This window comes from Mustela erminea, chromosome 5 (assembly GCF_009829155.1).
Source record: "Mustela erminea isolate mMusErm1 chromosome 5, mMusErm1.Pri, whole genome shotgun sequence".
Classification (NCBI taxonomy): domain Eukaryota; kingdom Metazoa; phylum Chordata; class Mammalia; order Carnivora; family Mustelidae; genus Mustela; species Mustela erminea.
In genome coordinates, this window is record NC_045618.1 from 18,483,917 (window position 1) to 18,504,406 (window position 20,490).

Consider the following 20,490-nt stretch of genomic DNA (forward strand, 5'->3'; position numbering starts at 1 on the left):
TAATGTTTAGATTATCTGAAATGATTAGTTTAACATATCTTCCTCCTCAGACTGGATCTCATGGAGACAAGAAGCATAATTGTCTTGATCATTGTTCTTCCCCAGCAGAGCACAACTACTGGCGCACAGATGGTGACTGATAACTACCATTGACTGTGTGATAATTGATATATGTATCATCTTGTTAAAAACTAGGCACCATGCATGTTACGAAATCTGATGCCTTCTGCCACAGATTCAGAAAAGTCCTGAGAAGAGAAGAAGGCTCAATGCATAGGGCAGCCCACTCAGAACTAAAGTTAATTCTTTTGGTTTGGTCAGTTATGTTACTTAGAGGTAACAGGATTTCCCCATTTTAACACTAATACATGTAATGAAAACACAACATGACAAAATTTGTGAGACGCATTTAAAGCAATAAGAAAAAAAAAGCCACAGCCTAAAACATTTTCTTGGTAAAAATGAAAACAAATGAGTTCAATTCCCAATTCAAAAAGGAAAAACTCCAACAAAGTAAAACAAAATAAGTCATGAGAAAAGAAAAAATAAAGATAAAATCAGAAATTAGTGAAACAGAATAGGAAGGCAATTGACCTATGGAGTTTGAAAAACTGACAAAATAGACAAACCACTAACTAACTCAGTCAATGGAAAAAGTGAGGAAATCCAAATAAAAAATGAAGAAATTATAATGAGAAGAGAACTATGAAAAAAGCAGAGATTTAAAAAACTCATGAAATTACAAATCTCCATGCAAATCATTCTGAAAATGATAGTGAAATAGATAAATGCAGTTCACTAAAATGACCTCATCGGAGATAGAAAGCTTCAACAGAGCAATTTTTTATACAGAAATAGAGAAGATTATCAAGAAATTCCCTGCCATTCAAAAATAGCACCAGGCCTAAAAAGTTTCACAAGGGGTACAAACCTTCAAAGACCAGATAGTTTTAGTGTGTGCATAAATTCCTTCAGGCATAGAAAATAAAGGTAAATTTCCAAATTATTTTTATGAAGCAAATATAACATTGTTACTTAAACAAATATCACTTACCAATACTGGTGCAAAAAATCCTAAAATAAATGTTAGTTAACAAATCAACATTACACTGAAAAAATAGTTCAATATGACTATGGGGATTTATTCCAGGAATACAAGGTTGGTTCAATATTATAATAAAATATACCATATTAAGTGATCTAAAAAGAATCATATGATTATTTCCATTGATGCTGAAAAAGTCTTTGATAAAAATCTAGCACTTATTTCTAATAAAAAATATTCATGAAAATAGAAATTGACAGATATTTCCTTATCATGATAACATATATAAACCTTAGTCCAAAGACAGCGTCTACTATATGAAGAATCATTAGAAATATTTCCACTAAGATCAGAACAAGAATGCCTATTACTTATTGTACTGGAGGTATGAGCCAATGCAATTAGATAAGAGAAATCAATTAGAGGCAAAAGAATTGGAAAACATAAAGTAAAAGTATTTGCAGATGATGTAATAGTACACCTGAAAAACTTGAAAGAACTGATGCTCAAATTAACTCAAACAAGAAAAGAATTAAGCAAGATAGCAAAATAAAATTAACAGAGAGAAACCGACAGTTTGCATACACATATACACACACATACATATAATACTAGATAGAACTCCATTTATAACAGCATTATGATTAAGGAAGAGGAAATGTTTAGAAATCAGCCTAATAAGAAATGTGCAGAATTTATACAGGGAACACTTTAAAATGTGCCTGAATGATCCATAAGTAGACATGAACAAATATAAAGACATCCCTTGTTCTCAGTCTTCCAGAAGTTTATAAATAACATGATCCTCCAAAAAATACCACCAAACTTCTTATGGAGCTAGACAGGTTGATACTAAAATTCATGTGGAAAAATAAATATGCAAAAATGTTTAGAAAACCCGATACTCTAGGGAGATAAAAAACCCTGAGGGGAGTGGTGTTCTACCAGCTATTAAATCACGCTGTGAAATCTCTATAATTAAGACAATGAGGCACTGGAATTTGAATAAACAAAAAGACAAATGGAAGAGACCAGAAATGGAAGAGACCAGAAATCCAGAAATCCACTCTAGCATACACACAAGTGTAGTACATGATGAACGTGTTCTTTCAAATCACTGGAGAACAGGTGGGTTCTTTGACAAAGGGTGCTGGGCAACTGGGTATCCATTTGAAAAAAGATAGTATTAGATCCTTACCTCACACCTTCCACACAAACAAACCCCCGATTTAAAAAGCAACCAGAAGAACACACACAAGAATTCAAGAATTCCTCCATAAACTGACTCTACAAAAAGAGTACAATAAAATAAAAGACTGATGAATGGCCTGAGGCAAAAATTTGAAAATAACTGCATGCTAAAATAAAAAAATCACTGATAATTCATTTAACAACATATGTGTATAAGAGGATGACTCTACTGTTTATCCAAGAAGTGTTGGCTTAGCTTGGCTGCAGAAGTGGTCATCTTACTTAAATGAGCCCCTGATAAAGTTTCACTTAAAAACAGAATGGTAGAGGGAGAGAAAGTTCGCCGTGGGGAGGGTTTCGCCAGGTTAGTATTGAGTCCAGCTTTACCTTCTTCAGTTTCCTGTGGGCCCCAGCGTGGTTCCCCTGGGCCAGGTCGGCCCCACCCAACAGCCTGTAGGTCTCGGCCACCTCGGGACTGAGATCGCCACACACTGCCACTTTGGCTTCCAGGGACTCTCTCAGGATCGAGGTTGCTTTCTGTGACAGGAACAAAGGTTAAAGTTTGGTTAGAAAGTTCAAAGGCTCATAAAGATCAACGCTCCTTAAGAAAAGGATGTAACTGGGGCCAGCTGGGTGGCTCAGTCCGTTAAGAGTCTGACTCTTGGATTCGGCTCAGGGAATCGAGCCCGGCATTGGGCTCCACAGTCAGCATGAGTCTGCTGGGATGTTCTCTCCCTCTGCCCTTCCCCCCACCACTCACAGGCTCGCTCTCTCTCTCTCTCTCTCTCTCTCTCTCTCTCAAATAAATAAATAAATATTTTTAAAAAAGAAAATGGGGGTGCCTGTGTGGCTCAGTCGGTTGGGTGGCTGCCTTCAGCTTCTGTCACAATCTCCGGGTCTGGGAACTGAGCCCCACACTGGGCTCTTGGCTCAGTGGGGAGTCCTTCTGCCTCTGCCTCTCCCCTGCCCATGCTCTCCCTCTCAAATGAGTAAATAAAAGAAAATGTTGTAACTGATGTGTATTTTCACTCTTCAGGGATTTGGGTTTGGGTTGTGTCCTTGAGCTGAGCCTACTTTCCCTAAACAGGACACAGGAAATGGCATATATGAGGCAGGGAGATGTTAACCATGGAGAGAGAACGCACAATGGACACAAGGAGAACAAAGCCACCCCAGGTATTACGGGAATTCATTTTAGCTGAGTAGTAAGAACAGAAGCTAACAAGTAACTGCGCTGAGCAGTTTACATGCGTGAGCTCATTTAATTCTGTCTTTCAGATAAGTATTAATCCTCACTGAACAGAGAAGGAAACTAAGGCACAGAGCAGTCGAGAAACTTGCTCTGGATCAGACCGCTCCCCAGTGTTTGACCTGGGACCTGAATCTGGCCCATAATTTTAATCCTTTTCAGTTGCAGGCTCTTTTTCCTCTGCACACAGTGACATTCTTACGTAAGTGAAAATTAGAGTTTCCTGGCAATTCATGTACTTAAAAAACACCCAGAACATATTCCAGACGTTTCTATTTCTCATAAGAAATACTTGAGGAAACCAAAAGCAAACATTCTAACATGGCAAAAAAAAAAAAAATTGAATATATTTGACATATTGTGTGCTTTATCAGATTTATTTACGCCAACATCGAATAAAACACCTGCGTTGGTCAGAAACCAGGATCTTCTGATATTAATCTCTTCAGTCAGACCCCAAGACATACAGAGGGAGCCCTGCCTGTCCATTGCCCACATGTCTCCTGAAGTTCTTCCATGGTCTTGTACGTCCACAAAAGCATGATTATGGCTACGAGATACAAACACTGAATTTCAGAGCCAAATAAGGCTGGAACCAGTTAAAGAGCTTCCCCATACAGCCCTGAAGGCATCCTGATAAGCCTTCCACAGATAGAAAGAGCTGGCAAAGCTTTACTCAGTTTACAGGCAATAATACGAGTTAAGTGCTAGGGGTGGGGTGTGGGGTGTGAAATGGCCAAGGCACCGATAAGGCAGAAACAATTTCTTCACGGAAAGATGAAATCACCCTTGGAGGAGAGAAACTGTAAATTGTGAAGTGTGTGACCTACCTTGGTGTGTGGGGAACTTGCCTGATGCTGAAGCCCATTATGTCCTTTGTACATCCCGCCCCCGCCCCAGCATCTGTGAACGAGGATTTGGCAAGGTGCGGGTGTTGGGCTTGGCAGCTTTCCATGGAAATTGGTCATCAGGTTTTGAGGAGCCAGTGATGGAAAGAAGAGCCAGACTCTTCTTGCTAAACGAGGTTTTCGATGCCATCTCTAGCCTGACGGGGGAATCTAGAGATAGATGTGCATGAACTTGAATGGCCGGTGGAGATGGCAATGGAAGAGAGGTCACATGGGTGGGAACAGAGACAGCGTCACTCTGTGAGAGGCAGAACAGCATAATGGAGAGGAATGAAGGAAAACTAGGACCTGTGTGGGCTGAGGAGAGGTTACATGGGAAACTGGGAGCCCAAGGGTGAGGTGGGAGAAGGGCAAGGCCTGCCAGCGGGCTCATCTGACTGCAGGGGGAAGAGTAGAGCAGGGGGGAGACGAGGCGGGGAGTCACGGACCAGGCTGGTGGTTGGTGGAGGGCCTTCATGCCAGGGTTTGGCGTCTGGATTTTCCTATGGGGAATAAGAAGCTGGAGAAGGTTCTTGAGCAGGAAAGCAGGAAGGAGTAGAAGGTGATCGAGCATGAAGCTAGAAGATAAGCCCACACATGTCTTAATCTGCGACAGAGTGACCTTCACTTACATTTTACCTTTAAAGGCGTTTTCCTTCCCAAAGATCACCTTCCTGCTAGCACAGGGCTCTAGCCCATGTAGGGGCAGTGTCCACACCTTGGGTGGTCTGAGCACAGTCCCATGCTCACGCCTGGGACTGTCCTCGGGGCCCAACATTGTTGGCCACCCCCTGTGAGTACTCACAGGGAGAGGGCTGCGACCACATTGAGCACCGTGCAAGGACGCCATGTCTGGTAGGGCAGGTTGTGTCCTGCACAAGGGCAGGAGAGCGAGGACAGTTGAAATCTAGCCTGTGTGTGCTCTCCAAGCAATGTGCTCTGGCATGAGCTGCAGCCACCCGAGGAAGAGGCAGCTTTTTCTATTCCTACCAGGGCACCAGAAGGGCTGGCAGGGGACTGAGCAAAAGAGCCAGTTTGCTAAAATCTCCCAAGGAGGCCGAGGGGAGCGAGGTACATCTTTAGTTCAATACCACTGATCTGGGTGACTAGGGCAAGGGCAGTGAAGTGTGGCGTCAGTGACAGACACCAGGGCAGGAAGCCAGACAAGAACGGGGGGCAGGAAGGGGGAGGGCAGATGCCTTGTGGCAGCCAGAGCAGTCAGGTGACCCAGAGCCAAGCCTTCACCCACCCAGCTGCTCATGGCTCCCCATCACCAGCAAAAGGGTCCCAACTCTTAAGAAATCCAGTCCAGTCAGGGGATAGGTAGTACACGTCCACACATAACTTACTATTCTTATTATATTGTTATATTATTCCTATACCATGCCTTTCATATTGTTTTATAATCATTTGTTTTTGAGAGAGAGAGAGCATGAGTGGGAGGGGGAGAGGGAGAGAGAATCTCCGCGATTAGCACGGAGTCCGACAGGGGGCTCGATCTCACGACTCCAAGATCATGACCTGGCCTGAAACCAAGGGTCGGATGTTCAAGGGACTGTGCCAATGAAGCACCCCTTATCCTGTTATTGTGTCAAAAGGATTCTATGATGAACAATAATGGGAAGAATCTAATGAAGCCTGGGGAAAGGACTTAGGCCAGCGGATGAGCGCTCAGAATGGATCCGCACTCGCCAGACCAGCGAAGAAGAGCTTTCCACGAGCTGGAAACAAGAGCTGGCCGCTCCTGGGAGTGAGGATTAAAAGGCCAATGTGGCCCGAAACTGAGCAGACTAAGGGATGGAGCGGAACTAAGACCGGAAATGTCAGCGGAATCCAGATTGCATTGAAGGTGTGGTGAAATGTACAGGATTCTGATTTATTTTAAGGGCACTGAGCAGCCACTGGAGTATTTTGCCAACGGGGGTTCGCTGATCAGATCTGTGTTTTGAAAAGGTCACCATCGCTTCCTTATTCAGAATGGATGAGTAAAAGGCAAGAGTGGAAAAGGCAGCTGGGGGACCAGAGTCTGTTCACGCGGTCCAGGCAGGAGGTGATGACTGGCGGAGGTGATGACTGGCGGAGGTGGACATGACAACCAGTACATTCTGGAGATAAAAATGACCGATGAGCTGGAAGGGGTAAGGCATGACGTGAGCAGACTCCCCCACTTCGCCTCTAGACTCCTGACCCGCGTGCTCTCCATAGAACTTCTCCAGATATTCTAGAAGCTGAGGTCCCTGGAAGGTCCCTTTCTACTCAGTAAGGTGATCTAGAAAAATATGCAAACTCCCATTCGTTATGGCTACTGTGGTCCTACTTTGGCCTGATGAACATGGGTGCTTCTAGATTAAAAACCCATGTTCCTTAAGCTCCTGCCCATTGAGAGAAGGGTAGGGGGTTAACTCTACAGACCAGCAGAGGAAATACAAGCTTTTCATCTCAAGGATTTGCTTTGATAGATTCATTTGAAAAAAAATTTTATATATATATATACACACACACACATATCGATATGAAAATATATATATATACACACACACACACACACACGTACATACATACATATATATCTCAAGCCACAGCAAGCGGCTTTCTGGTAGCTGTTTGGCTCTGCATAGAATATGTTCCCAAAGGTTTAATTACCAGTGAATATAAACTCTGGGTCTTGTTCCATTTTTACAAGCCATAAAAAAGCATGCTTGTATGGTTCCATGGACTGTGGGCTGTAACTTCTGTGCTGTGTAGCTCTCATTAGGGATGTAAATTCCATCCATAACCCAAAATAAGGAGACAGGGATCAGCCCCATTAATGGTCACCCTCTATCCCAGCCAGAACCACAGGCTATGAGAAGCAGGGTCTGCCCACTGGGTTTCCAAGGTTTCTAGTCTTTTAGGATCCTCTGTGGAGGCTGGGGGCCATGGGATCTACATTCTCAGGAATAGTTTTCATTTCCCAAGGCTAAGTATCTGGGAGGGGCCCAAGAGAGGCCTCCTGGGATTATCTACCCCTGTCCCCATGGAGTCTGGCACATGCCTTGGACATAGTGGGCTTAACGGATGTTTGCAGCACGAAGGAGCGGCCTTTTGGATGTCAACTCATGTGCATGGAGTACAGAGTAGTCGACTGTGGGCCAAACTCACTTACCTCTTTTTGTCCAGTGGCCTGTAGAAAATGGCAATAATCATCTTGAATTGAAAGAAATTTGGCCTTTCCCGTCCCTTCAGCATCCTTAAGGTTTGCCATGCTCTCCTGAAAATACTGCTCGGCCATATCTGAAGAAAAGCATCATAATGACATTTGAAGATTGTTTGCGGAGTTGAAATGGGGGCAGGATAAACATGCTTTTAGTGGTGCTGAATGATCTGACAAGAGGACGGAGCTAATCTGCCCATTTTTTCAGGAAAGATTGAGGTCTCAGAAGGATACGGCAATTGAGGTTCCTTGGCTTTCATACATTTTAGCTCTCCCAGCAACATGGTGAGCAAAGCTAATGCCAACGGAGAAAACATTCCCCAGACCTGGACACTCTGGTATCATTTTCAGGCTGATTAACCATTAATTCTTCCTGTAACTCTGGTTGTTGCTCACAGAGGGTAGGGCTTCCATGGACTTGTTATCTTAGAACTAATAGTTGTACAACATTAAAATTTGGGAAAATATGGCTGACACGCCACTGAAGGAAGACACCCAACCATTCCAAACACATAAACATACCGGTCATAATATGATGAACATGTTTTTAAACGTATGCCAACCTTGAAAGCAAGAAAAGGAAAACCTCAGGTATAGAAAATGAAGAAGGGGGGCACCTGGGTGGCTCAGTGGGTGACAGTCTCTGCCTTCAGCTCAGGTCATGATCCCAGAGTCCTGGGATCGAGCCCCGCATCGGGCTCTCTGCTCAGCGGGAAGCCTGCTTCCTCCTCTCTCTGCCTGCCTCTCTGCCTACTTGTGATCTCTGTCTGTCAAATAAATAAATAAAAATCTTTAAAAAAAAAAAAAAAAAAGAAAGAAAGAAAATGAAGAAGGAACTAGAAGCCGGAGCAGTGAGTGGGGGTTGAACCTGAATGGTTCATGAGGGTCTATTCTACGAGGATGAGGACTAGAGATGAAGCCTGAGGACTCAGTGTGGTAAGAAGATGGAATAAAGGGGCACCTGGGTGGCTCAGTGGGTTAAGCCGCTGCCTTCAGCTTGGGTCATGATCTCAGGGTCCTGGGATAGAGCCCCACATCGGGCTCTCTGCTCAGCAGGGAGCCTGCTTCCTCCTCTCTCTCTGCCTGCCTCTCTGCTTACTTGTGATCTCCGTCTGTCAAATAAATAAATAAAAATCTTAAAAAAAAAAAAAAAAAAGAAGAAGAAGAAGACAGAATAGAGCTCCCGACAAAAAGCCAGTGTGCTGGGCAGAATTCTAGGATGGCGCCGTATGCCCCTCGCCTTCGTCGAATCCCTCGCCTGTGATGGTGGGTGGGACTTGCCCGATGGGATGAGCTATTACTCCTGTGATGAGGTTATATGAAATGACATGGTTGACTTTAAGGAAGTGAGATTATCTCTTGGGCTTTATCGACTCACCTGATCCCTTTCAAAGCCCAGTTTTCTCCAGCTGGTAGCAGAAAAGGCAGCCAGAGAGATTCAAAGCATAAGAGGAATTGGACAACAAGGTTCTCCGTTGGTGAGATGGAAGGAACCATGGTATGAGGACCCAAGAGTGGCCTGTAGGTGCCGAGGGAGGTCCCTGGCCAATAACCAGCAAGAAAATGGGGCTTTAAGACTTCTGACATAAGGAACTGAGTTTCTTAGTTCCTTGGGTTCCAATGGGTTTAAGCAATTGTCATTGGTTATGCAGCAGAAGAAAGCTAACACAGTCAGGAATCCCTACAATAAGATAAAAGCAATTGTATGGTCCGAGGTGAGGCCTCACAGTTGTCCCACCCACCAGAGGCCATCGGTGGCTAGAAACAGAGCATCTGAAATGGGGATAGCATATATGGGGCAGGTACATGAGTGAGTTCTTTTTTTTTTTAGGTATTATTTATTTATTTGACAGACAGAGATCACAGGCAGGCAGAGAGGCAGGCAGAGAGAGAGGAAGGGAAGCAGGCTCCCTGCTGAGCAGAGCCTGCAGGGCTCCATCCCAGGACTCTGGGATCATGACCTGAGCCAAAGGCAGAGGCTTTAACCCACTGTGCCACCCAAGCACCCCCATGAGTGAGTTCTGAATCAATATCAACTACTTGGTTTGGAAATTCTGAGCCGAGAAATTAACTGGGAATGAGTCTGAAACTGGAGAAATCATAGGGCTCCAGCACAGGCATCAGCCAACGTCTTCTGTGAAGGACCAGATGGTAAATATTTTAGGCTTTGGGGGGCACATGGGCTCTGTCTCAGCTATTCACCTCTGCTGTCGAGGCACCAAAGCTTCCATAAACGAATGGTAACACGTAAATGAATGGACGTGACTGTGTGCCGGGAGAATTTTATTAACTAATACAAGTAGCAAGCAGGACCACCAACACCCGCTCTGGCAGAGGAAAAGGCAGTATCTTCCTCTCCCGGGAACATGGGACTCCCGCGGAAGCCCCTGCTGGAGACGACCTCATGGCGACACATGACAAACATGCAACATTTGCCGGAGAAGACGATGACCCACATGTACAGTGGCCGACTGGACATCGCCTCTCGGAAATCTCATGTGTATCGTTTAGTGCAAATACATACGAGCAAAAAGATAAAACACAATCTTCTGCTTCTTTGCATTTCCTCTGCATCAGCTTATTTCCCCCTTATCACCTCCAATTTTGCATTTGCGTGTCCTTGCTATTTTCTTGATTAGACCAGCTAGTGTCTTCTCTATTTTAATAACTTTTCCAAAGGATCCCCCCCTTGAATTCATTTTGCTCCTACTGTGACATGAGTGCCAGATGCTTCCAAAGAGGCCCGCATGAATACAGCATTCCAGAAGTCATGGAGGAACAGGAATTGGACCAGCCTGTCCAAAGAAGGTGGCTGTTCCTGAGGTTGTACTCGGAGGAGGCTTGGGTTCAGGTCCTGGCTCTGATGTCGTCTAGTCATCCAAGATGATTATTGCCATTTTATACAAGTCACTGACCTCAATGCCCCATCTGGAAAGGGGGATATAACACTAGCATCTTCTTTATAGGGTTGTCAGAAGTAAGTGGGTTCATGCATATCAACAACTGAGGACATGTCTAACCCCTAGTCCGTGCTTTGTAAATGGTCATCATTTGAATTCAGGGACAGCTTGGAGGATCGTGGTTATGGACGACCTCTGTTGCCCTCACAAGGTTGACCAGCAGGGACACCAGAAGCAGAGGTGGACATTGAGACATTAACAGAACAGGAGCACTATGAAAAGGAAGAGTGGTCAAAAGGCACAGAAGCCTGGGCTCATCAGCACCTCGTGCCTACCTCGAGAGTTTTGAAAACATCTGAAATTCACACTGAGCATACTGGTCTCAAGAAATGACTCAAGTACTAGCCATGTGATCTCTTTTAGAAAGGAGACACCTGTGTAATGCGTCTACCGAATCTAGTCAACCAAGAGAAAAGTTAGGTCTGAGAACAAGTTAAGTTTCAGTTCTCTGCAAGACTTACTTCGGTTGGCACCTAGGTAGTTGCCAGACAGAAGCAGGAATTCTGTTGGGAGGTGGAGTTTTCTGGAGAGGTGTCCATGCCAGCCGGCCCCCAGAGTTTGTAGCGAGATAGAAGTTGATTGAACTGGAGTCCCCTGTTCCTTTCTCTCAATGGGGGGGAGGGAGGGTCTGTCCCCTACTAGACCAGCAGCTGGACATCTTGGGTATTTACTCAGAATTTTCTCTTGGTAGCAGACAATTCTACCAAGTAGAAAATCTCTTCACTTGTAGTGCACTCATGGGAGAAAGCATTACGGATTTAATGTGCAAGCTAAGTATTAATTTTGGCTACTCTGATAATCTCATGACAGCAAATGTGGGGATGATGTCACATTTATTTTGTTGATTTTAAAAGCATTACAGAGGTGAACATTCCAGGTCTAAAAATTAACAGGGATATTTAGGAGTGGAGTGCTTTTGCTCTTTTAATAGTCTGTCTAATTGGGAATTAACCAAAGAATGCAACTGAGCCCTTCTTGAAGACCAAAGATCTTTCTGAGTCTCAGCCTTGTTCCCCTGAGATGAGTCCTTACCGTAAAGACTGGCAGATGTCAAGCATATAGGAAGCGGTTGGGGCTGGGCAAGCAGGGACTGAGTTTCAGACCTTGGGCTTTGGCAGAAGTGGTGTCCTAATCAGAGGAGGAGGCAAAAGGGATGGAAATAGTTCCCTCCTCTTTCTGAGTAAGGAGCTGGTCTCTCAGACACAGGAGGACGCAATTGAGCTTGTTACCTTTCTAGCCCCAAGTCCTGCTACCTCTTATCCCTTCCCCCAGGAGTCACATGCTGACCAGCTGCCCCTCTAGAGGGTACCCCATTTAAGCTGGTCCCCTAGACCTGAGTGCCACCTGCTCCTTTCCCTTAGTGTAGCTGATCTCACAGAGATGCTGGGAGAGAGGGAGCTGATTGGCCTAATTCAAACTAGTACGTAAATGGCTCAACCTTGGACTCAGGCCTGAGTATGCTTGTTAGCACATGTGGACTTCTGGAAGAGGGAGTGAGAATGAGGGAGAGAAGGAAGGGGAGAGAAGAAGTGATTTATTTATTAAGGCAGCGGGGTTACTGATGTGAACACAAGCCTGGTGTGGTGGTGGTGGGACATCGGAGACAGGCCTTGCCCTGGAGTCTGCCCTCTGAAGGTGCTGCCTGCAAGGTCACTGGTCAGATGGGGTGTGGGTGGGGGAGGGGTTCTCTGACAGCTGCTGGCCCATATAAGTTGGCCACACATCAGGCATCCTGTCCGGGCCCTTGTAGATCAGAAGAGCCTTCAGTTTGGGAACAGAAGAAGGTGTTGGGCATACCCTGTGGGTGGGTGCCTTCCCTGTCTCTAAATTTGAAACGACTTTTATTTTTACCTAGGATACAGGAAAACTCCTTTACTGCAAGACTCTCATGTGTTTCCCTCACCTGTTTAACTCCCAGATTAGGTGTCTGACCTGCGAACCACATGATCAGTCTTCATGGGGAGAGCACAGTTGTCCTGTCACTACAGCTAAGGAGTGACTCCCCGATGAGCAGTCTGTTCTTCTGGGAGTGGGCATTTGCCTGGCAGTCCATGGTGGGCAAGTGATTTCCACGGAGACGGAAGGTCAAGCAGGGTGGGGAGATGCCGCGCCCAGCCCAGACCTCGTGCCCTGAAGCCAGGTGTGTGTGCACACAGAGCCGGCCATTTCAGTGCGCTCACAATGACCACCCCCAGCTTGGAAAACCTCTTCTAGAATCATCTGCAACCTGATGCCGGTGGCCTTGGCGGAAGATGAGGTCATTTTCTAAAGCACAGAAGCATGACTTAGCTTGTAAATCTGAGCCCCGGCGGCACAGGTGTCCCCAGGTCAGGAGTCCTCTCCCGTTTCCACTGCAACACAATGTTTAGGCCCGTCTGTGAGTGAGCGCGAGGGAGAAAGTGTGGCCCCGTGGGCAGAGGGGCTTAATGTTTCCTGGAGGCCCTCCCAGACTTTTCTTTTAAAGAGCAAGAGGAATGTGTGGTTAGAGTCTGACACACTGGAGGTTAGGAGGCTTTTAATTAAAACAAATTCCAGTGACTCTGGGCTCATTTTCTTAAGGCTGTCCTAAGGCAAGAGCTGAACAGTGAGGGCAGCTTTCATTAAGAGGGAGGACTGCATGTACGATGTGACAATTCTCTTTTGTCAACAGTCTTGGGAAAGAATCTATACCACGTCCTCCCAGCAAAAGCTTTAAGGACCGCAGGGAAGCTAGCCTGGCGTTAACCCAGGGGAGCTCCGTCACCTAGCAAACGAACAGATGGGACCCATTTAGACCCTGTTGAGGGCTGCCATGGGCTCTGCCCAGGCAGCTGCCCTGAGACCACCTACCAGCCCTGGTGGGGGTGTGTGGTCCACAGTGGAGACCCTCTTTGGGAAGAACACTTTCCCAGGCCCCGGACATGGCTTCTAGGAGCAGCACACCTGCCACTCACTAGCCATGTGATCCCAGGAAGTCCAAAGTCATCCGTGGGGGGCAGGTTTGACTCAGTAGCATGAGGTGACCAGATGGCGGCAGGTTGGGTGAGGCTTGCGTGGGAGAGCGTTCCTGAAGCGCCCACATAGTGCCAGGCCACCCACAGGCCCAGTCAGGGGCTCAGTCCGTTTGAGGATCTGCCTGCCTCCAATATTCTTGCCACCAGGAAGCGGACCCCATGTCTACCTCCCCACCATTCACAGTCTCACCCAGCAGTGGCCACCCCATGGTGGTCAGGTATCCAGCAGCCTCCAGTCCCTGCTACCTGGTGAAGTATATATGTTTTCCAGAAGCTGCCCTAAAAATCCTTTTGGAAGGGACGCCTGGGTGGCTCAGTTGGTTGGACAGCTGCCTTCGGCTCAGGTCATGGTCTCGCAGTCCCAGGATCGAGTCCCTCATCGGGCTCCCAGCTCCAAGGGGAGTCTGCTTCTTCCTCTGACCTTTTCCTCGCTCATGCTCTCTCACTGTCTCTCTCTCAAATAAATAAATAAAATAATTAAAAAAAAATCCTTTTGGAAGCCAAGTCAGGGTATAAATACCATAGACTTTTCTGAGAAGTTCTGAAGACAAATTATTAGCCAGTAGAAGAGTGAAGAGCTGGATATCACAGAGGGCACGTACCTCGTCTTCCCTAGCAGAGGACTGAAGTCACAGACTTTGTTCTCAGAAGCAAAGATGAAAGGCAGTTTGTAAGCAAGGCTTGACGGGTTTCGGTTTGCCCCAGGTTGTCCCTTTGTGAAGAGAGATCAATAGCACAGACTTGGGGAGAGGAGGAGACAACCCCCTCTCATGGACTACCCCCAAGAGCGGTTGACTCTGCAGCCCCCACTGTCTGTCCTCTGGGCTCCTTGGCCCTCCGGGGACAGTGTCACTCATCTCCAGTTCCGGAGCGTGGTGAAGTAGGCAGTACCTGGCCTCTGTCTAAGCCTTACTTTGCTTCTAACGTGCAGACTGACTCTGGACACGCCCTGGCCCTCCGTCCTCTAGATGGAATGTGAAGTAAGATACCTTCCAGACTTTTCTGAGAGGAAACAAAGATGGTGGCAGAGAGGGTAAGGGTTCTTTTCTGGCCTCACCCAGCTTGCTCCCTGCAGCTTTTCCTTCCTCACCTGGCCTTGAAAGCCCAGAACAGGCATGGATGCCGACATCTGCTTGAGGAGCTCAGAGGCAGGCCAGGCTCGGGCTGGCTGGGCATTTTGGAGCAAGAAATGGGCCCTGCCTAAGAGCGGAGAAAGGGCCTCTCAGAGCCCGTGGGGCTCAAGGGGGCTTTGGGAAGGCTGAGGAGGGAGGAGGATGGGGAGGGGAAGAAGGGAGACGAAGGGGGAGGGGTTGGTGGGCGTGGCCAGCCGCGGCTCACACTCATTTCCACCAGCAGGGCTGGACCACAAACCCCACCCGGAGGCCTCCCCAGGTTGGAGGTGGGACGAGGGGGCCAGCCGGGGCAGCTGAGGGGGGCCACGGGCAGGTGAAGGCCCCCTGACTATGACTGTTCCAGGGAGCCAGGTGACCTGTCGGAGGAGTCCACTGGAGCTGGGCGTATGCGTGTTCCAGAGCCTGTCTGGCTTCCTGTCTCCACGGGACACACAGGGCCATGGAGAGGAGCATCTATAACCCCCGGGGTGGGGAGTGGGCCGTGCCTGGGGTGGGACCCAGCAGAGCGGCAGGCTGAGAAGGCAGGCCGCAGGAGGGAGAGTTGAGAGAAGGCAGGGTCACGGAGGTCTATAAAACACGAGACTTCCATCAAGAGGCAACGCCGAGCTTCCGATACTCATATAATTCATGTCTACTGCGCAAAATGTAGGGAGAGCCGAGGATAAGAGGGGGCCAGGGAATTTATCTTGGGAATTACATCTTGGGAATGCACCCCCCGCTCATGAGTCTGGTCCCCATGGCCAGGGATCCCACCCCTGCGGCCCCCAAGGCTCTGACCGGGCCCCTTCCCTCCTACTGGGTCTGGACCCTACAGAGCCCAGGCTGTAGATGGAGCCACTTCCAAACAAGGCCGCCTGTGCTGGGCAGGCTCTGCCTCTCAAAGGTTTACACTGAAATGTACTTGGCTTCCGCCCATTTCATTTTAATATCTTTTAGAAGAAGAGTTATAAACACAAGGCCAATGTCCTGAACACTCAGCAGGGTTGGGAGAAGCTGTTAATACCAAGTTTGTCTATGGCTGCTCCGGGAAGCCGGCCAGGCTCAGGTCAGTGACATTCCAGGAGCCTGAATTGGAAGTCCTTATGCAATCCCAATCCTTCGTGACTTCTAGGGCAGTTTTGTCTGCATAAGGAATGCAGGAAAGGCACAGGGCAAAGGGATTCGCTTGAGCGTGGAGGCTGAAACACGCTGCCTTCTGGGCCAGGAGCGTTCTGGCTGTCCAAGGGCAAAGCCTTCAATGGGCATTTAGCGAGCAGGTTACAGAGGATCCCCAAATGAGAATTTTTTTCTCATTAATGATGCTTTTTAATAAAAAATATGTATTCTGCACAGATAGGTTTAAGCACAGGGAAGCAGGGCTGAGGTCCTTGTGCCTGTGGATTTCCATGGCATTGGGCAGAACATGCAGATTTGTTCCCAGGGGATCTGGCTGGGATTTCTAGACGCAAAGGGACTAAAGTCCATCACAGTCCTGCCGTCCTGGGTAAAAGACAAGCAGAAAGAGAGAGAGAGAGAGTGTGTGTGTGTACACACGCACGCGCTCAGGGGTGGGGTGGGGCTGGTCTCCCCTTAACTCCCCTTTGTTTTCAGACAAAGATAAGTTCCAAATTTCTCCCTTTCCTTTCCCCATGCTGGAGGCAGCAGAGGCCTGGGTCTGTTTCCTTCATTCTTGCTAGGGGGCATTGAGCAAGAATGAAGAGAGAGACGACTAGAAAACCCGGGCTTCCTGAAAGGCGGTGGGAATGCACCTGCCCACTCCCATGGCAGCTCCTGGCTGGCCAGGGCCCAGCCCATCCCTGCTTCCAAAAGCACGCTGACTCCACGCCTGTGACACGGGTCCCCTCGGCCTGCACCACACTTAGGCATTGTGGGTAAGAGCCGGATCAAACTCCGGATCCCACAGCACTGGGTGACTTGCACAAGGTCAGTCAACTTGCCACAGCCTTCTCCACGTTCACCACAGAGGGAACGAGGATTGAGACCGATGCAGTTTTCAAACTAGTGGACACAGTAGGCAGGGCCTGGGGTTTCTCCTCGCTTGTGTTCACTATTCTTCTTCTTCTTCTTTTTTTTTTTTTTTTTAAAGATTTCATTTATTTATTTGACAGAGATCACAAGTAGGCAGAGAGGCAGGCAGAGAGAGAGGAGGAAGCAGGCTCCCTGCTGAGCAGAGAGCCCGATGCGGGGCTCGATCCCAGAACCCTGGGATCATGACCTGAGCTGAAGGCAGAGGCTTTAACCCACTGAGCCACCCAGGCGCCCCTTGTGTTTACTTCTGATGTGCCCATTTAGATGGCCTGACGCCTTAGGGATGGGGGCTGGTGCTCCTCTCCACACCTGTTCCCAGGATTCATGTTGCTGCCTGACAAGCAGCTGCTCTGATCCCCGGGGTTCACTGCCTGACCTCAGCGCTGAATCGCCTTTAAGGCTCCAGCAAATGTTTCTCCTCACGGCATCCTGGTGCCAGCCACTTCCAGTGAAGGGGTCATCAGGAAGCACCCTACAGACGGAGACGGACTGTGTCCTTTTTGGGTAGAGCGATGAGTAGACAGAATACAGACGGAGGGAATGGGCAGGGATGGGGAGCTGGCCGCGTTCACTCACTTGTAAAAGTGGGGCTTGTGAAAAGGATTAAGTGAGCACGTGTATGAGTTCCAGCAACTTCAGAGACAAGGCCAGCTTGAATAGTGACCTTATTCTCACCATGAGTCCTGCTATGTTTCTAGCAACCAACCCACTAAGCCTCAAGCCGAAGGGACCCCATTCCCTACTCCGTAAAGCCAGGCGCAGCACCCTGCCCCCCTAGGGGAAGTTTTCGAAACATCTTTATTCTCCTCCTATAGTTCAAATGCTGCCTGGCAAGTCAGCTTGCAGGGTTCAGGACGCCAAAGACAGGGGGGGAGCCCAGAGCCTGTGTGTGCTCCTGGACTAGCACATGCCCCCTGGCCCTCCCAACCCACCTCTCTGGGCTGCTTCTGCTCTTCTAGTCCTCTCTCTGTCCCAAATGCCACAGACTCCTCCAAAGGCCTAAGGCGGGGGGCAGAGCAAGGAAGGAAAGGGGTCATGTGCCGCCCTTTTAATGTAACAAGGAGGTCAAGAGCCTGGGTTCAGATCTGCTGCTCCCTGGCTATGCACCCTTGGGGAAATTGCCTAATATCTCTGTGCCTCAGTTTCTCCACCAGAAACCGGAAGGTATTATACCAACCTCACTGAAGTGTTGTGAGGTTTAACTGGGTTAATAAATGTCACTGGTTAGAACCATGCCTGTATGCACCATGATAAGCATTAGCTCTTACTACTATTATTACAGCGCGAGGTCATTAAATTCTCACAGATCGTTTTATGGTATCACTGTCATTCTCAATTTACAATACCCACACTTATATTTAGACTAAAAAATGTATGTAAAAATAAAACAAATAAATACATAAAAATATAGGTGTGTATACACACACACACAAATATATACACTTGCATTGTCTGATTCGGTGAGTCATGAGAAGCAGAATGGCCTAACTTTGCAGCTAGAGGAAAAACATTTCAAGACACAAGTTCTGTCAGTCCTCACCCAATCCATACATTTTTCAATCAGCTGAGATGCTGGCAAACAGGAATCCCTCTAGGCAAAGAGGGTCTTTGGGCCTTGGTTTCCTCGCTGTTTGGTAGTCTCCCTGTCTCTGTCTCTCTCTCTCTCTTTTTTTTTTTTTTTAAAGAGAGAGAGATTGAGAGAACTCCCCTCTGAGCAGGAAGCCTGATGATGTGATGATACGGGGCTCAATCCTAGGACCCCAGGATCATGACCAGAGCCAAAAGCAGACACTTAATGGACTGAGCCACCCAGGTACCCCTAGCTCTTTGGCCTTCTCTTGGGCATTCCCAAGACTCCTCCATCCCCAGAACCACCCAGTTGTCTGAAACCCATGAGGCCTTGAGGAAACCAGGAAGGGTCTGACAAGCACTCATTACACACCTGATCTCCGGGGCAGAAGTTACAGGTCTGGTCCTCACACTTGTTTTGCCCCGTGCAGAGTCTGAAACTTACTTGAGTTAGCATCAATTACACGTAAAAACCTAGATTTCTGCCTTCTCTTGAAAAGGGAGATCTGCCATAGAAGCCTGCCTTCCCCTTGGTGGTAATGGGCTAAAGAGGCTAAAGAGGCTGCTGCTCACTTTCGGTAGGGTATGGCTTCTCCAGTTGCTACCGTCCTCAGCCCTCTGCATGGTCTCTCGCACGTTACAATCACCAGAAGCTGCCATTTACAATTACGCTTGCTGCTGCTACTGTATTGTTGTGACTCTCTGCGTCACTCATATGGCTTACTTGATTCCTATAGACACTTAGATTTGTGACTCCTGCTAGTCTAGGGATTTCCCTCCAACATACACTGGCATCTTAACTGTCTTACTAGTTGGGAGTGGAAGGGTCTTTTCCCCTACTAACAGAATTTTAAGCACCAATGAGCTGGTTAAAAAACTGCTGGCTCTTTGAAGGTTTTGTAGTGGATTGTTATATATGGAGTGTTCCGGGGACAGAGGATCTGAAAGTTTTCCAGCCTTCTCTCTCTATCCCTAGATAGGCTGCTCCATCCAAAAAGGAGACCAGAACGAAGAGTCTTAATGTTGGATGGATGGATGGAAAAACTCTGAAATCCCCTTCACCAGCTCCTCCCTGGACTGGAACCCCTGCCTCACCCAGGGGTCTGTGCAGACCAAGTTGCTCATAGGGGTGTCCCCTTCGTCTTCACCTACCCACCAGTCTCGACATCCTAGCCCAACTCCTGTACCCTGTACCCCTGGATCTCAATTTTAGGCTTGCTGGCCCACTGGATCTTATTTTACTATAGTGCATGACTATTTTTATCTGATATTTTGCAATATACCCATATAAGTCTTCTTTATTTATTTCTAAATATTCTGACTGCCTCCCCCCCACCAAAAGTCACTGGAATATATGTTCTCCAGCAACAGAGGCATACTGTATGTTCAGAGTCCAGAACTGTGGATTAAAGAACTCCCCAAGCTCGCTGCTCTACCTTTTACATGGGGCTAAGAAAAACCATGTGAGTCATAAATAGCAACTTCCTCTTGGACTCCTGAAACCATGTAAGTTCATCCTGATGGAAAGCCCAGTCCTGTGAAAGTCTGTGGGCTGGGGTTCCGACAAGCCAGATCTGTTGCCACAGTAGCTCCACAACAATCTTTAAAAATAGATCACCTTTGAAAGCAGAGCATATTTCCCTGTAAGCCCAGCATGGATTCTCTGGGGCTCTTAATAGCTCTGGTTGGAGGAGAATTCACTGGATTTGAAAGTAAAAGATTAGAAAAAGGCCGAATAGGACAGAAACCAAATAACACTGCTGCAGCTGAGGGAGTGGCACAGCTATGCAGGGCCACATAAAGCTGCCAAAGATCTCCAAGGGTCCTATGTCACAGACCCTGCCCACCTGTGGGCCCATCCTAAATTCAGCGGGTTACAGACCCAGCAGCGCATGCGCAGGCACCGGGGTGGTTGGGGGGTGGGGCGTAGAGCGGGCAGCAAGCCCCGCCCACAGAAGGTTTGCGCTCACCTTGGTGCTGGGTACTCCCAGAAGCTACAGCAGCGTGGGCGACGAAATGCGCAGAGACCGCTGCCTCCTCTTGAGAGGGGTTTTTGCTCAGCACAATGAGATGCGCCTGTTACCAGGGAAAGAAGAAACACGTTTATCTACTTGCTTGTAGCAGCCATAGGGAACTGGTCTTGCAGTGAGTGATCAGCAGAAAGCCAAGGAACTTTCAAGCCAGGTAGACAATATGACTTATGGTGAAGCACAGTCGATTCTTAGGAGACCTGGATCTTAAA

At 47.7% G+C, this 20,490-nt stretch overlaps 1 protein-coding gene across 6 annotated transcripts in view; it reads right to left on the bottom strand.

Annotated features, from left to right (window-relative positions):
* TTC23 (tetratricopeptide repeat domain 23) overlaps positions 1–20,490 on the bottom strand; it is a 101,722-nt gene that overhangs the window by 14,854 nt on the left and 66,378 nt on the right. For all 6 annotated transcript variants that reach the window (XR_004285612.1, XM_032342173.1, XM_032342172.1 and 3 more), the window contains exons 7-9: positions 20,219–20,324; positions 7,518–7,645; positions 2,624–2,773 (exon numbers count right to left, since the gene is read on the bottom strand). Coding sequence is in view for 5 of the 6 variants with exons in the window: in XM_032342173.1 (XP_032198064.1) it covers positions 2,624–2,773; positions 7,518–7,645; positions 20,219–20,324 (384 nt within the window). In the remaining variant the exon portion in view is untranslated. The remainder of the gene's footprint in view (positions 1–2,623; positions 2,774–7,517; positions 7,646–20,218; positions 20,325–20,490) is intronic.